The 17,465-nt window shown below is 45.6% G+C and overlaps 1 protein-coding gene across 5 annotated transcripts in view; it reads right to left on the minus strand.

Moving 5' to 3' along the window:
- The window catches only part of COLEC12 (collectin subfamily member 12), a 204,819-nt gene that overhangs the window by 31,041 nt on the left and 156,313 nt on the right, over positions 1–17,465 (minus strand). For all 5 annotated transcript variants that reach the window (XM_049619660.1, XM_049619661.1, XM_049619658.1 and 2 more), the window contains 3 exons: positions 5,950–6,438; positions 4,589–4,725; positions 3,226–3,335 (listed from right to left, as the gene is read on the minus strand). In XM_049619660.1, the coding sequence (XP_049475617.1) occupies positions 3,226–3,335; positions 4,589–4,725; positions 5,950–6,438 (736 nt within the window). The remainder of the gene's footprint in view (positions 1–3,225; positions 3,336–4,588; positions 4,726–5,949; positions 6,439–17,465) is intronic.

Below are 17,465 nucleotides of genomic sequence, written 5' to 3' on the forward strand. Positions count from 1 at the left end.
GAGAGAGAGAGAGAGAGAGAGAGAGAGAGAGAGAGAGAGACATGGCCAAGTGTCTTCTTGGAAAGGACTATAGACTTGGTTTTTTAATACCAAGATTTGTTGATATGCAATTTTTAAAAAACATGTCCTTAAGTGGCAAATAAAATGTTGGCAACGTATTTCAGCCCTCCATTCTTTCCCTTGGAATTATATATGAGTGTGGACCCAAAGCATCTGGGAAACTGTCCTGGGCAGCATCCTGAGCCACCACAGATTGAGGCAGGTCGTATCTTTTATTAGAAATAAATCTTAATGCAGGTGTGTGTATGACCCAACCCTTTGGCATCTAGCATCCATTCCATGTTATTACCCTTGCTTTTTGTCTGTTTTTTTTTTCCAGCAGTCTTTGTCAACTAGGTCTCAGCATAAAAATGGAGGTGGGGGGGGGTGGGTAGGCAACAGGCAGGGAGAACCTTTTATCTCTTGTCTATTTCCACTTCAACAGTACCACAAACACCTGAAACAATTTCAAAAGGGCTGTGAGAGTGAGGGTGTGGGTGGGTGTGAAGCTGTGTGTGTTGGAGGAAAATGGTAAGAGGACATCTAGGAGACATGATCGATTCTTCTGCAGCCTGGGCAAGGCACAAGGTTGTGCCTTCACAATCTTGGTGTGGGATCTGAGTGAGATAACTATGTGTGGCATCTGAGTAAGGATACGGTAAAATACATAAATGCTAGGTAGTGTTATTCTGCAATTACTGACTGGTATGAAAATAGTTGGAATTATGACAATAATAGTGATAATACTGATACTAGTAGGTGACATTTCTTGAGCACTTCCCATGAACCAAGTACTGAACTAAATGCTTTATATACATAATCTCATTTAATTTTCACAATGCCAACATAGGTCCTTCTGTAATACTCACTGCCAGGTGAAGACATGAGATTTCACATGGTGGAGTAACTGGCAGCTACGAATGCCACGTCAAACCCTGGAACCCAGACCTCACTGCATTGGCTCTTTTTCTAGTTTGAGCAGTGTTTATTATTCTATGTCAAATTAAATTAGCCTTCCATTATTGAGGCCTCATAATATGTCTGCCTAATTTATTCTTGCTTTTAAAACTTGATCCTGGGGACTTTTCACATACTACATATGTGTTCCTCTGGGTGGAAAACGAGAAGTGCAGTGTGTGCTGTGGTTAGGGTCAGAAGCCAAGGCTCTCAGGAGGCTCCAGGGTGGCTGTGGCTGGGGAGGAGTTCCCAGCAAGGTGTCTGATCATCTAATCCCTCTCAGGTCCCAGGTACTGACACTGGTGCTCTCCTCCCCGTCACCAAATTCCTGCTGGAGCCCAGGGAAGAGGAGAAAAGTTCTCCTTTGGGAGAGTTGGCGCAGACAATAATGCTTCAGCTCAATCCATCCCATATGGGCCAATCTAGTTTTTTTCTTGGAGGAAGGCTTAAGATTGAATTTCTCAGTGAGTCTAACCCAGACCTTTTATGCACTTATAGCTGTGAGGAAAGTGGAGAAGGCTGATTTTTTTAAAGCTTGCCCCACCCTTTGTAATGTTTATTTATTTTTGAGACAGAGAGAGTGTGAGCAGGGGAGGGACAGAGAGAGAGGGAGACACAGAATCTGAAGCAGGCTCCAGGCTCCAAGCTGTCAGCACAGAGCTCAATGTGGGGCTCAAACTCACGAACCCCAAGATCATGACCTGAGCTGAGGTCAGATGCTTAACTGACTGAGCCACCCAGGCGCCCCTAACTTTGCCCACCCTTAAAAAAAAACAAAAGATCCTGGCACTCCTGTCTGTTGAAGACAAGATTTATGCTTTATCCTCTAAAGGGAGATGCCTTCCATCTCCACCGCCAACCCTCCCAACCGTTTCGCGTCTCCTGAGTACATCTCTGCCACGCTGGGTGCTCAGGGTGGGCTGTCAGCCAATTCCCCGAGCGCCAGGGTGTGGCATAGCTTCCTCTCCCCCAAGGACAGGTGCAGAGGGAGCCGACAGGATATCTGTCAGGCCAGCAGGCAGAAAGCCAATTGCCCTGTGGGCACTGTGAGGCTTGCCTTCGGAGCAGACCTAAAACCTTCTCATGTTCCATCTTGATGTTTGGTCACTGTTTTGTAAAGAAATGGCCTTACTCAGGTTTCTACCTATATCCTCTAATCCTGGTCCCGTGGAAGATTTAAAAGTACAAAGCTAAGCTGCCTGTCTGTCTACCTGTGCACAGGCACACAGAAACATTTTAAAAACTCTCACTGGCTTCTCCACCGCCTCTGGCCCCTGCTTCTCCTCCTTGACAGCTACAGGCTCGGCCTCAATACCTCCGACACCATCTTAGTCCTGAAACACCTCACTGTCTCCTTCCTGGGTGCCATGGTCACTGCTGTCTCCAAACCACGCCTGCTTGAGCCTCTGCAGGTCTGCCTTCTCTTCTCCAGCACAGGAAAGGTTGGTTATTCGGAAGTGAGTTTGCATAAATTCTGCTCCATGTGGTGCAGCTTGTTGCCTATTTTCACATCCATTAGAGGCAAGACAGGAGTTGGAAGAAGTGAAATTCAGATTGGTACAATTCAGCCACCATATGACCCTTGGGCAGGATTAGGGAAGGAGCTGACATTACAGCCCGGGATTGAATTAGGGGCACAGAAGTCCCCATGAGCCTGGGAGTCTGAGCAGGTTTTATAAAGGGCTTCCATTCTTTGTCGTTGCCTTTACAGAACTCAGGTCACACTGGACTTACAACACACACCTTTGTTCACGGTGCACCTGTCATAAACTTGTAGTTCATAATCATACTCTGGCCAGAAGCCCCGCTGGGGTCAGGGGCAGTGATGGTGTTATCCTCAAGGGAACTCCCAGCTCTTGTCAGGAACAGGGCTGGGGCAAGTTCTGATCGTGCCTGAAGTAGTCTGGGCTTCCTTATCCTTCAGAGCACCATTTAAGGAGAACACCTCAGTCCAAGTACCATACTGTGAGCTTTTATGAGTCTCTGATTTTTTTTTCCCCATATAAATGAAAAAAATTCACTCCATGAAAAGAAAAAGGAACCTTATGTTATAGCACAGTGATTCTCAAGCACACGTGGAAAGACACAACACTTGTACCAGAAGCCTCAGTGTGAGGGGCATCTGGGGCATCGGTGGTTAAAGAAGAAACTACAGGGGGTCAGGCAAAAGGTGAAAAACAAGAGCAGCCCAAGTCTTCCCAGGGATCTGGAAGGCCTCTGAGCACTCACTTGTACTCTGGAGACGTCCCATCCAGCCACTTCCATTCATTTTCGTGCTCCGAATCTGTGAGGCCGATCCAGTGGCTGTCTCTTCCTACTATCTGCTTTTTTATCCATTGCTGAAAAACAAAACAGTGACAATGTGTTATTATTTTGGGGTCACACATACCTGGGGGAATTCCCCTGTCCCCTGCAGCATTTGGGGGAAAAAAGGACATTTAAAAGAGGATGTTTGTTAGAGCACATACATGCTTCTGCTCTTTTTTACTGCACCTGTTTTGTTTTGCAGTGTTTTGGGGCTTTGACACTTTCTCCTCTTATAAGTTTGTAAGTAACGTTTATGGGACGCTTTTCCTCTTGTAAATCACCCAGACAACTCAATGAATCCCACCAGGCTCCATCCCTCTCCATCAGCCGTCGCTCCCATGTTCTAATACTACTAACAACCGTGGCATTATTGAGCTCTTCCTTTGGCCACGTCCCACGTCCAGTGTGTCACATGCCACATGTCTTTAAGCCTTCACAGCAACCTATGTAACCAAGATAGTAAGTGGCTGGGCTGAGATTACACCCAAGTCTACACAGTCTAAAGCCCAGGCACCTGACTGGATGCTCATTCCTGGCCAGTTATTGCAGGAAACATCTGTTTTCAGGGTTGTGTCTGCTGGAGGTACTTAGGGAAAAGGAAGGAGGCCATTGGAACAGTGTGGCACCAAAGCCCATTGGCATGGTTGCTAGAGGGACCTCAGTTTCAGTCTCAGCTCTGCATTACTTTTTAATCCCATAAATAAAGCCATTGAACCTTGTGGGACCTCAGTTTTCTTATCTGTAAAAAGGGGATAATAATACCCCTAGGTTCTAAGGTTGTTGTGAGGTGTAAAGGAGAAATGCCTTGTACCGTGCCTGGCACACAGTAGGGGCCTAGGGAGTAGTCAACATCGTTATGTATGGGCTCTACCCCGTGGTCTTCTCTGCTCTTCCTGACCCTGCTGAAGCCACAGATCTGGTCCCTTGCACCCACCCCTACAGTGTTCATGCCCCTTTGTTTCTCTCTCCACAGGTGTTTGATGCCAGCCTGCAGGCTTCTTTTCCACATTACGGCTCTTTTGACAGCCACCAGAGGCGGGGTTTGGGGGGAGCCACAGATCTCCGGCTTAATAACGCAGTATCTTCCAGGTAAGAAGCAAGAGGACAGAATTCCCGTGCCATGAATGCTTCTTGTCACTGGATAAAGCCCAAATCTCCAGAATGCGGCCTTCTGTGTTTATGTGACTATAGATTCTTGATATCTTCGAATCCCCAGTAAGCATGCAATTTCCAAATGTAAACTATCCTTAAATTATAGTTTTCTCCAAGTATGCTGCAAACATACCTGTTCCTCTCTTGTGTTTATGAAAACAAGATGTGAAGACTTGTCTTCACAGAAAAGTTTTGCATCCTCGAAAATGTCTTTCTCAACCGAAAAATAGTAGCATTTGTCTGTGAAGTTCTTCCAGTGAGGTGGGCAGCCTAGGAATGCAAATGTTTAAGATTATTAATTAGGGGCACCTGGGTGGCTCAGTCAGTTAAGTGGCCAACTTCAGCTTGGGTCATGACCTTGCAGGTCCTGAGTTCAAGCCCCGCTTTGGGCTCTGTGCTGACAGCTCAGAGCCTGGAGCCTGCTTTGGATTCTGTGTCTCCCTCCCCCTCTGCCCCTCCCTGGCTCATGCTCTGTCTCTGTCTCTCAAAAAATGAATGAACATTAAAAAAAAATTTAAAAAATATTAATGAAAACACAAACACACACACGAAGAGCTATGCCTTTCTTCAGTTATATGTCAGAGGCCATGGCTTTGGCCTCACTTCCCTCACAGGCTAGGAGTGAGCAGTTCCAGCGTCTGTGTGTAAGCCTGTGACTGCCCTTGACAGACACCTTGGGAGCTAAGACTGGTCCAGGAGGGCAGGCCACAGAGCACACAGTAGTCAAAACTACGTAGCCTGGAAAATCATTTTTGCTGGGTCTTAGTTCCTCTGTGTCTGGATTAGTATTTATAGTGACAGAAACAACAACAAAAGGCAATGCAGATGCAGATGTTCCACATCAGTCTGGAGTCACATGGAACTAATCAGTAACTAGATGGGAGCACCCAGAACCAAAGCTGGGCTCGTGGAGCTACAAGGATGACCAGAGTCGTGCTTAAGGAAATCAGGTGGAACTGGGTGTGATTCAAAGGAGAGAAAAACAGGCTTGGTTGATAACCAAACACTGAGGGTTTTGCCAAGTTATCAAAATTTAGTAAGCAAATTTAAGAATTATAAAAAACTAGAAGCACCATAACACCTTCTCGAAACAATGAAATCTGGGCTTTAGTAACAAAATTCCATCTACATAGTTACTGAGGGATGTCTGTCCCCCAGATTGAAGGGCATAAAATGAGAACAAAATGGGTGGGGGGTAGCCAGCCTCAGACTGTCACAAAGGAAATGTCTGGGGACGCATTTGTCCGAGGGCTTGACTTAGCTACACAAACAAGTGCTAGAGAACCTGATAGTGTTTAGAGAGAAACACATGTGCCTGAGTGACACTGCCTGGTGCAGAGGCCTGTGAGAGCAACGGGGTCCATGCCTGCCCACGTGGTGCCTTCAATGCCAAGAGAAGTGGGGTGTGGGTGGCATATGGGCTGCATGCTGGGGGCTGGGCACAACCCCACACAGTGCCCTTGACCCTGGTTGTGAGGGAGGGCTCAGACTTACCATTGGCCTCAGGTGCAGAGGTTGGCTCATTCTGTAGGGCCAGGGGCATCGCTGCCCCTGATGGGCCTGGGGGGCCTGGGGGGCCCTTCGGGCCTGGCATGCCTGGCACCCCAGGCAAGCCTGGCAGCCCCCGAGGTCCAGGCACCCCCGGCTCTCCCACGGTGCCCTGCAATCCCTGGAAGCCAGGAGGGCCCTGAGGGCCAGGAAGTCCATCCTTGCCTGGTGGGCCTGCGGGGCCTGGGTCTCCACTGGGGCCCTGAGGGCCAGGCTTCCCAGGGGATCCACGGGAGCCTTTGGGGCCCTGCAAGCCTTTGGAGCCTTTGCCGCCACGCTCTCCAGGGGGGCCAACTGGCCCAATTGGGCCCCTCTCACCAGCGGGGCCGGGTGGACCAGGCTCTCCCTTCTCTCCTTTTTGTCCTTTGTTGCCAGTGGGACCAGGGGGTCCCTGCTGTCCTCTGTCGCCTTTTGGACCCCTGGGGCCAGGAGGACCTAAAACATAAAAAAAATGTACATGGCATGAACAAAAATCCATTGTGAGTGATAGTGAAGAATTTATCTTATAAAATATCTAATTAAAAAAAATCTAGACATATAAAATATATTCATTAAAGGACTGCTTGTTTCACTATACTGTTGTCGATGGTATTTTTTTTCAAACAAAAAGGTTTCTTAACTAAGCTCACCCTTTCTGCTCCAAGCATTTAGAATATTTTTTTTTTTAATGTTTTTTTTTTTTCCCCTGTTTTTGAGAGAGAGCAAGCAAGCGCACAGGGGAGGGGCAGAGAGACAGGGAGAGAGAGAATCCCAAGCAAGCTCCATGCTGTCAGCCCAGAGCCCGACGCGGGGCTCAAACCCATGAACCATGAGATCATGACCTGAGCTAAAGTCGGATGCCCGACCGACTGAGTCACCCAAGCGCCCTGCATTTAGAATATATCTTAATGGCACACAACCCTCCGGTATCCACTGATGTTTTAGGGGGAGGGACAGCTTCACGCCAACAACCACAGCAGTGACTCACACCATTCACCTGGGCTCCCTTAATCGTCTGGGACTGTTCCATCACCAGGAGAAAAGCAGTGCAAGTTGGGATGGGGATTCTCTCCTACTATTTCCTCTTCTTTTCATAGAGTGAATGAAATATCCCATCCAATGTTGAGAAGCACCATTCTGCTAATTCATCCTCACCAAGTGGCAGCCTCTCCTCTGACACCTCACTCCCGCCCTCCTGGCCCCTCTGCCAGTGCTGCAGGGATGCTGCTGCCCTTGAGGCTGAGCCTTGCTCACCTGTGGAACAGCTCAGAGGGTCTCTGGGGGAAAGTGTTCTACGAGCTGGGCTAAGTGTCATTTTCCCCAGTTTGTTAGTCTAATGCAAATAGGGCTGTGGGCTACGGAAAAAAATAGGCGACCATCTAATTGGGCAAGGGAGAGGAAAAACAACATTTTTCCCCCAAAGGAAGAAGGCAAATACCTGCTCATCCCTTGTCATCCTAGAGATGCTCACACAACCTGGGATTGTTTTGTTTTCTGTAAATTCTTAGAGGTGACGGGGAACTGCACACAAACATACCACAACGAGGATTTACATGGTGACTTGACAGTTTTTGAGCTAGTTTCACATACATTATGTTATCTGAACTGTATCTATGAGATTATATTCCCAGAGTACATTTGAGGACGTGTAGGGCCAGAGACACCAAGCTCTTATTCCATGCTAGCTCCTTAAGACAGATCTATCCAGGAGAATGAGACATGAACAGTTACAGTCTAGTGGTGGAGCTGGAATGGTAATTCCTGTCTTCTCGTTGCAATGACTGTATCTAGGAGGACACTATTCTCAAATATTCTACTCCCCGGAACTTTTGAGTGTCTGAGATCTCATTGTTCTCTATGTGAATAAGTAAAGGAGATCCACACTCGCTCTTTCCATAGAAGTGGAAAGCCTTTCAGGCTGGATGGGCAGAAGTGCTGGGGAGAGGGAGAGTAGATAGGCCTCCCACCCTATGTTTTTCTTGATCCCCTTACCCCACTCCTCCCCCACCAGCTCATCAGGACAGAACACTGAAGCAGGCCTTCCCGCCTCAATGGGGAGGGGGCTTCTCTCTGCCCCACTCCCCTCTCTAGGTCTTGATGGATGTCCACTGTACCCTCATATTATCCATGGCCCTAACTAGCCCACCCATCTCTGTTCTCCCGTAGCAAGAACCTTGGCTCTGGACTCAGCTTTCCTCATTTAAGGTACTCATGATGTTGCCCTGGATTGACTGGCAGACCTACTACCAAGCTGTAAGAGAGTTCATGCTAATGGTTAGGACTAGCTTCAGTGTGTTTTTTTTGAGAACCCTTTCTAGGGGTCTTTCTCATCTGCTTGAGAAGACTTTGTAATGAAGAATTTTCTCTCCGAACCCAACTCACTGACTTTTGCCCACCAGCTCCTATTGGCTGCTCTCCATCACTAGCTCTCCTGGCCCTTATTTCCATCTCATAGTTGGACTGTCCATTATCTCTGGGATGTCCTGCCAGCACCTCCAACCTGACATATCTAAAACTGACCTTATCACCTCTTTATTGTTTATGCCCTTCTTCCATCATCCCTCATCCTACATCATCACAACCACCTCTTCCCTCTGTCCTTCATCATGACCCAGTGTGGGGGTTCTCTTTTCGGCAGATTTTTATAGTATCCTCTATAGTAACTGCTCTTCCTACCTTTGATTCCTCTCCATTCATTCCACTCTGTATCTTGCCCACATTTGTCCCACAGCTCTGATCTCCACTTGCCCTAAAATATTTTGTCCCCACTACCCGGTCATGTGGTATTAAATCAGGGTTTTCATGACCTGGTCTAACATGTCTTTAGTCCATCCTCCTCTGCACTTCTGCATATCTCTTCTCTTAAAATTGCCTCTGCTCATATCCATCTGGAGAACTGTCATCCACCTACCACGTAATCCTCCCAGGTGGAAGTTTTTCCTCTTTCTCTAATCTTTTAGTACTTGTTTGTTCTTTGAGAACACTTTTCCATCTAGCAGCTAGCAGTGTCTGGTGTATAGTCCTTATTCAGACAGTGTTTATCAAACCAATGCGCATCACAGATCTAAATGCCTAGCATGCTGATGCCAATAGTTTGGGCCCCAGGAGAGACCAGAAGGGAGAGATTTTGGGGGGAGCAGCGATTTGCTTGGTGCCCCTTACCTTTCTAAGAAGTAAAGCTCCACTCAGTCTATGTATCAGGATGCTCCTGGCTGCTGCTACGGAATGGTCCTGGGGAGATCTTTCTTGACTCTACACACATTTAAGAATTGATCCAGTAGTCTCTTCATCTGCAATCTGAGGTGTTTTTTTTTTTTCTTTTTAAGCTGAGGAGGCTCTTGGAATGTATTAGTAAAGATAGAGAAAGTGGATTTTCATTGTCAAATCGATCTTCTGTAAAAAAGTATCTTAGTTCCTTTGTGTGGTTGAGAAATAGTGCCCTAGAGATTAATAGTGGGGATGGTGGTGTGTGCATTCATTCCTCCATAATGGATGTAGTATTATGGAAGGTTCTAGCGGAACAATACTGACAAATAGGCCAAGACAACAACAACAAAATTCTAATTTAGTTAGAATAATAGCAAAAATAAAAGTAGCTTTTCTTCCCACCTGTTTCTTTTTATGGTCTATGTTTAGACTTTAGAAATCCAAATAATGAAGAGGTTTTTTTTGGGGGGGGGGGAATTCAAGTGCTTTAGACTCTTTGTTCTTTATTCCTTATTCTCCTTATGGGTTTTGCCAACAATCAGTGTTTCTCAATCACTCACAACTGGGTTTGGTACTATACTTGCAGGTTATGGGAAATGGGTTTACCCATGCCCATGGAATAGTGACTGTTCTGGGACTTGTCTTCCTGACATGACAGGGAGTTATATTTCTTCCAGAACACCTTCCTCTTGTTTCTAACAGAACTCCGAAGACACACAACTCTCTACTTCTCTCCGGGTATGAATCCGAGACCTTCCTTACGTAGGATGACAGCTTTTCATTAATCTTATTTCTCTCTGAGGTTGGGTGGGTTTATTATGGTGTTTAGCTATTTCCCTCTGAACTGAAGTGCTTCTCAAATGTCCCCACTCACTCCACACAAAAGTTGTGGCTTATTTTAAGAATGGCATCAAACATGGATCCCATAGTCAGTGCAAAATATCAGCAGGTGCTAACTTCCAGATCTTGGGAAGGAAGGGAAAAGATGTCAATATGCAAGGTTTTGCCTCTGATATAAAGGTCGAAAATCTCTTTTTTAAAAATATTTATTTTTGAGAGAGACAGAGCATGAATGGGGGAGGGGCAGAGAGAGAGAGGAAGCCACAGAATCCGAAACAGGCTCCAGGCTCCGAGCTGTCAGCAAAGAGTCTGACATGGGGCTTGAACCCATGAACCTTGAGATCATGACCTGAGCTAAAGTCGGATGCTCAACCACCTGAAGCACCCAGGCACCTCCAAATTTTTTAATTTTATTTTTAATTTATTTGAGAGAGAGAGTGGGGGAGGGGCAGAGAGAGAGGGAGAGAGAGGCCCAAGCAGGCTCCATGCTGTCAGCACAGAGCCTGATGTGGAGCTTGACTTCATGAAACCGTGAGAACATGACCTGAGCCAAGATCAAGAGTTGGATGCTTAACTGAGCCACCTAGGCACCTTGAAAATCTTATTTGTGATGCATTTCCCAGCTGGATTAGAATGAAAACTGAATTTTTTACAGGAATTGCTACATCTCTCTTAATAAGACAAGGTTGAATATCAATGACTGTGGATAAACTCCTGACAAGCACAGGGTTATCGATTTCTTCATCCATGGCTGCCCCAGCCTTGGGAGAAAACCATCATGACATTAGAGCAGGAAGCTGGCACTCTACCTTCCAATGCTGAGCTAAGTAAAAATGTACTCTATGTGTCCCATATGTAAGAGGATTCATTCATATACTTAAGTATTCAGTAAGACCGTACTTTGCTCACTAAGAACTAGAAATTTACAACTTGTTTCTTTTTAAAAATTACTGAGGAAAAAAAGCTAAAACCACTGGCCACCTGTAAAATAGCCATACTGGCTACCCGTAAAAAATAGATTATTAATTCCAGGGGTATATCTTCTTCTAGGACCTGGGATACTAGCATCAAATATTAATATCTGGATGATCCCAAGCTTTTAGGTCTTACTTGAATCTTTAATTGGGCAGCTGCTGAAATGAAAAGAAGATGAAATAAAAGACAAGTCACCCCTAGTGCCTTAAAACCGCAACAGTGAGATAAATGACCCAGGATTATTTATGAGCTTGGGCAGTAACAACTTGTGTTCAGAGTCGAGAATGTGGTAAATGCTACATGTGGAGGCAGATGTGATGTCCCCCTTCAGAAGCAAATTTGAAATTTGCTTTCAAGACCAAGTGAGTGGCTCCCTGGCTCAAGATTCTGAAATGCCAGAATACCCAGGTTGCTGGTAAAGCCATTGCAAGCTCCAGAAATGCCTGAATATGACCTAGACCAGATCTTTGAGCAGCCTGTGTTTTACTGCCAGCAAAACATCCTCCCTGTTCCCCACCCTCCAGAATTGGGAGCCTTGAACACCTGAATCCTCTAAACAGTTTAAATTTTTTTTTTTTTAATGTTTATTCATTTTTGAGACAGAGAGAGACAGAGCATGAACGGGGGAGGGTCAGAGAGAGGGAGACACAGACTCTGAAACAGGTTCCAGGCTCTGAGCTGTCAGCATAGAGCCCGACGCGGGGCTCGAACTCACAGACCGCGAGATCATGACCTGAGCCGAAGTCGGCCGCTCAACCGACTGAGCCACCCAGGCGCCCCAAAACAGTTTAAAGAAGACAGAGTAAATTTACATCACTTTGCTGTTTCTGGTTTGGAAACCAAACTGCAGGCCCTGAGGAGGACCAGCCCTGTGTCCTACCCCTGAAAGAAGTTTCCAATTTGTTTTCCAATAAAGCAGAAAGTAAAGAAACCACTTCAATTCTTACTGCCCTGCAAGATTTTGGAGACTTCATTTTAGAACCTCTAGTGGTAAGGTTAGAAGATAGAGAAAACTAGTCGTATAATCTGAGACATTTTTTCTTCTCATTTTTTTTAAATATGAAATTTATTTTCCAGTTGGTTTCCATACAACACCCAGTGCTCATCCCAATAGGTGCCCTCCTCAATGCCCATCACCCAGTTTCCCCCACCCCCCATCAACCCTCAGTTTGTTCTCACCGACGTGCTTTAAAAGTACTTGTTTGAGGAAATTTAAAAGATATTATTTGGCAATAATTTTGAAAAATAATTTGATTCTTAACCTCATGTTTAAGACAGGCTTCTGGAAAGCCACGGAAGCTCCCTCTCCACAAATATACCCTTGTCCACAGGGTATATTTAAACCACCATTTCTCACCAACTGGCCACAGTTCTGTTTCTATGCCCTCAAATGCCTGCTCTCAAAGGTCCTCAGACAAGCAGTCTTCTTTGAGGAAGCATGACAAGAATGGCAGTTGGCAATGAGAGAAATTGAGGCCTCCTGCCTGATCCATTCAGCCTTCCTACGTATCTGTCAAGGTCCAGCTCAAATGTCAATCTCTTATACCTCAACCGACTGTTCTCCTGAAAACAAACACTTCCACATTTCAACTTCCCAAACATGCCATCTTTTCTCTTACATCATTGCATAGCAGCAGGGGCTCATGTGGAAGCATCAGTTTGGGAATTAGATCCAGGGTTAGTACTCTCTGACATTACTAGCTCCTTGACCTTGGATAAGTTACTCAGGCTCTGTGCCATGGTTCCCAGCCCTGCAAATGCGGAATGCTGGTAATTCCTACCTTAAAGAGATGGAACAAGGAAAACAGACAAATTAACCAAGTGCTTAACAGTATGACTGGCACACTGCAGACAATGGACTGGAAAGTGAGTGAAAGCTAGCTGTCAGCAGCACCTGACTCTGAGTCCTCTCCAAGGCTAGGCACTGGGCTGCCAGCAGTAAGTACTTTTGGAACCAAATCAACACTGACCCCATCTGTACAATTTTATTCCTTGAGCACACAAAGCTGTCGTTTGGCACTGTGACGTAGCAGCTGGGGCTGCAGCAGAAATCCTGGGTAGGCACTGAACTTACTCACATTTGAGTATGAATATTAGCCAACTGCCTGCTAGGCACTGTACAAAGAGCTTTACTGACATTATCTCATGAAGTTCTCATAACTCTAAAGGTAGATACAGAATAGGAAACTGAGGCAGGGAGAGGATGAGGAACTTGGTATTTGTGTTCAGGTCTATTTCCAGAGCTCTTGTTCTTACCCACTAAATCTGTTGCCTCTCTCACAAGAACAAAGGAAGGGAGCACTCTGATTGTGCTAGGAAGGTGCACCTTGCATTCTTTGCTTCCTACCCGAGAGTGCACTGTGACGTTATGACGAGTGAAGTCCTCCACATACACAATGAGCATAAAGATATTTACATTATTTGTAACAAAAACAAGGCTTTTCTAATAAAGCATTTTTGGTTTATGGATAAAGAGATCATTGTTGCTGGGATTCAACATGGGGTTTAAAATCTATTTCCAGTTATCACCTAGCTTCAGTGCAAGCAGGCAGCTTCAGCTTCTACTTCACAATGAGGCCAATGTCTCCTGTGACTGAACGGCATGCACCATATGCGTGAGGGCTCATTAAGTGCGAGTCCAAAGGATTTCCCAGGAAGCATCAGGGTATTCTGAATCTTGCAGAGGCAAGCCCAACATAACCCAAAGTTAATCCAATCCTGCTCCATCCTACTTTATCTCATCTTTCCCTCATCCTCAGGAACAAGATTTGCTGGGAGGGACAGAGGAAAGGCACTGGAGAAGTGCAAGGGGAAATGGAGCTCTGTCCCCAGTCTCTTCTTCCGTGGGAACACCTCATGAGCATTCCCGTTCTGGAGGAAGTTGAACAGATGGAATAGAATGGGGGCAGTTTGTTTGGCCTGAGAAGTTTCATTTACCTCACAGAAAGTGCAGGTAATAAAAAGACCAAGGATAAACGTAATATAGGAAAGGCATATGTGAAAAGGAAAAAATCATTTAGAAACCAGGATCTCAGGTGTTTCAGAAGCACGGAGTCAGAAACCTCATTCTAACAGATATGTTCCACTTAATATGTCTAAACGGGCCTCTCAACCTGAACCTCCCCAGTCTGTCCATCTACCTACTTGCTTCAGCTAAAAACTAAGGAGACATCCTGCTCCTCTCTTTCCCTCACCCTCACAGCCAATCCACCCATCAGCCTCATCTAGCCACATACACTGGCCCCTGACCCTGTGTTCAGTTTCTGTCCACACCCCTCCACCACCACCCCTACAACACACCATGCCTCACGGCTGCTCCTCTGGGCTTCGGACACTTTGCGTAGGAAATTCTAGGGTCTTGGGCATCAAATGGGGTCAAGAACAGGTTGATGTGAGCTCTGAATACTCGCAGCCCCTTGAACCTGTAGACTCCTCCCCCTCGGCAGAGTACAGCCAGAGGAAGCCAGTCAGGGCTTCTACAGCAGGGCCCTGTTGACCACGGAAGGGTAAGGCTGCCCTTGAGTCTGCCTACAAGACTCCTCCTCAATGATGAGACCCATTTCTCTTATATCCACGTCACTCATATCTGGCCCATAGCTCCTCACTGGACCCCCATCACCCTGCTTGCTCCCCTGTAATCTATTCTCCCACCTCACCCCCTGACCCTGCACCCAGAATGACCTTTTAAAAATATAAATCAGACCATGTCACCACCTTGCTTAAAACCTCCCTGTCGCACTTAGAACGAAATCCCAGCTCCCTGCCCTCACAGACTACTTCAGGGGCAGCTGGGGACTGTAGAGGAGGGTCACTCACTTTCAGCAATTACTGACGGGGTTGGCAGCATGGGCTCTGGCACCAGGAAGCCTGGACTTGATACTATTTAGCTATTTACCATCTGTAAATTTGAGCAGTTTCCTTAAGCACCTCTCTAAACCTTAGTTTCCTCATCTGTAAACTGGTTATGATCTTATAAGTTCCTATCCTACAGAGTTTGTGCAAAGCACTCAGTATACTCACATTCAACATTAGCCAATAAAAATAATCACAATAATGGAAACATTAATTTAAAGCCAGGGTCTGAATGTTCAACTATAAGCTTTTCACACACTTCCCTAGCTGACAAGTCACACTGTCTATACACACTAAATATGTCAAAAGTTTACTTGTAGAAGACAAGCTAGCAATTGGACTAATGGAATAATAAAACCATAAAACTTATAGCTGGAAAATGGCCAGAAAACTACAATAGGATTTTCTAAGGTTTTACAATGCCCAGAGAAATTTAGCAAGCTCTTATTTCATGTGGTTGCATTATCTTTTGAGACATGCCCTCATTCTGAATTTGAGAAAAAACAGGGAAAAAATAGTCCCCTAATACCTTTTCTATCATTTGAAAACCTGTCCCTTATTCAGAGTATGACTTACACCCACAGTGTCCCTGCAACTGTCCATCCCCCAGTTGGGACATCCATATTTCTCAGGGAAGCCATTATATTTACAGGCAATGCCAATTTTTATAAGCAACATCATATAAAACCAAAATGTTTTCTATTAATGAATACTCATTAGTCTTTGTTTCACCTTCCTCAGATGTCATTTAAAATCTCTTCCATGTGACAGTCTTTAAATAGCTATAGATAGCAGCCTTGTCTCCCACTAAGCAGTCTCTCCTACAGGTTAAAGTTCCAGGTCCTTCAATCTTTCCTTGAGCACATCTAGACTGCATAATCCTGGGCAAATTTTTCTGAACATGCTGCTCTGTGAATGCCCCTCTTGAAAGGGACCCCTCCAAAGTACACACTATCCTCCAGGGATAGTCTTGCCACACTGAATGGAGTAAGATATCACCTCCTTCATTTTGGACATATTTCTATTGATATAGTCAAAGATCACATTAGATTCACTGGCAGACACAGTGACTTGCTTACAATCAACTAAAACCACCATGCTTTTCATGCATACTTCTTTAAGCCATGCTCTCCCATCAACATTGTTCTATTTGTTTTTTTCCACCTACCAGCAGGATTTTTTTTTTTTAATTTTTTTTCAACGTTTATTGATTTTTGGGACAGAGAGAGACACAGCATGAACGGGGGAGGGACAGAGAGAGAGGGAGACACAGAATCGGAAACAGGCTCCAGGCTCTGAGCCATCAGCCCAGAGCCTGACGCGGGGCTCGAACTCACGGACCGTGAGATCGTGACCTGGCTGAAGTCGGACGCTTAACCGACTGCGCCACCCAGGCGCCCCGAGCAGGATTTTACATGTATTCCCTATCTCCTTCATTTGTTGGTATCTTTTTATTATTCTAGCCTCTCCAGGTCATTTTGGATTATGATTCTGTCATCCATGGGCTAGTATATATAGTTTCATGTCATACAAGTATTGGATTACCAGGTCATCCATATCCTCATGCTAGTCACGGACAAAGCTGTTGAATGGGCCCCTGCCATCTGCCATCCAGACTTGCTGCCAGCCTCACAGGGGCTCATTAACTACCATTCTTTAGACCCATTCTGTGGTAGACACACCCTAGGGTCATCTCCAATGACTCATACCCTCGTGTAATCCCTTCCCCTTGAGTGTAGAACCTGTGACTTGCTTCTAACCAACAGAACATGGCAAAGATGATGGCATGTCACCCCCTTGACTTACATTAGATGAGATGACGTTACATAACACAGTCTCAGCAGACTGGAGCTAGAGACTCCCTTGCCAGCTCTGAAGAAGCTGCAGTGTTGTCAGATGGTCACATGGCAAGGAACTGTAGGTGGTCTCTAGGCCAGTACCCCTTACTCCCCTGAAATCCCCCAGGAACCTCAATCTCACATTTGCAAGGACATGAATTCTGTCAAGCACCTGAGGGAGCGTGGAAATGGATCTTTCCCCAGTCAAGCCTCTGATGAAACCTCAGCCCCTCAGTAACACTGCACCCTGGTGAGAGACCCTAAGCAGAGGACCCAAGCCTTGCCCAGACTCCTAACCCACAGATATTGTGAGATAAGAAATGGGTGTCACCTGGGTGGCTCAGTCAGTTAAGCATCCAACTCTTGATTTCAGCTCAGTTCACGATCTCATAGTTTTGAGTTCAAACCCTTGTCAGGTTCTTTGACAGCATGGAGCCCGCTTCAGATTCTATCTCTCCCTCTGCCCCTGCCCTCCTTGCTCTCTCTCAAAATAAAAAATAAACTAAAAAAAAGAAAGAAATAGGTGTTGTCTTAAGCTGCTGAGTTTGTAATTTGTTACATAGCACAGAAAACCAACGTAACCCATAAACCCATATAACTGTGCTATAATCCAGTAGCTATTTTTACCATCTTGTTCTTAACAACATTAGTGACAAATGCCTTGGTAAAATCCAGATATGCTATTTTTCATTCTCCTAGTTTAAACAATCGAATAACTCTGTTAATATGCAGAAATAAGTTTAGGTTCACCTGCTTTCTTCTTTTTTTTTT

This window comes from Panthera uncia (genome assembly GCF_023721935.1).
Source record: "Panthera uncia isolate 11264 chromosome D3 unlocalized genomic scaffold, Puncia_PCG_1.0 HiC_scaffold_8, whole genome shotgun sequence".
Taxonomy (NCBI): Eukaryota; Metazoa; Chordata; class Mammalia; order Carnivora; family Felidae; genus Panthera; species Panthera uncia.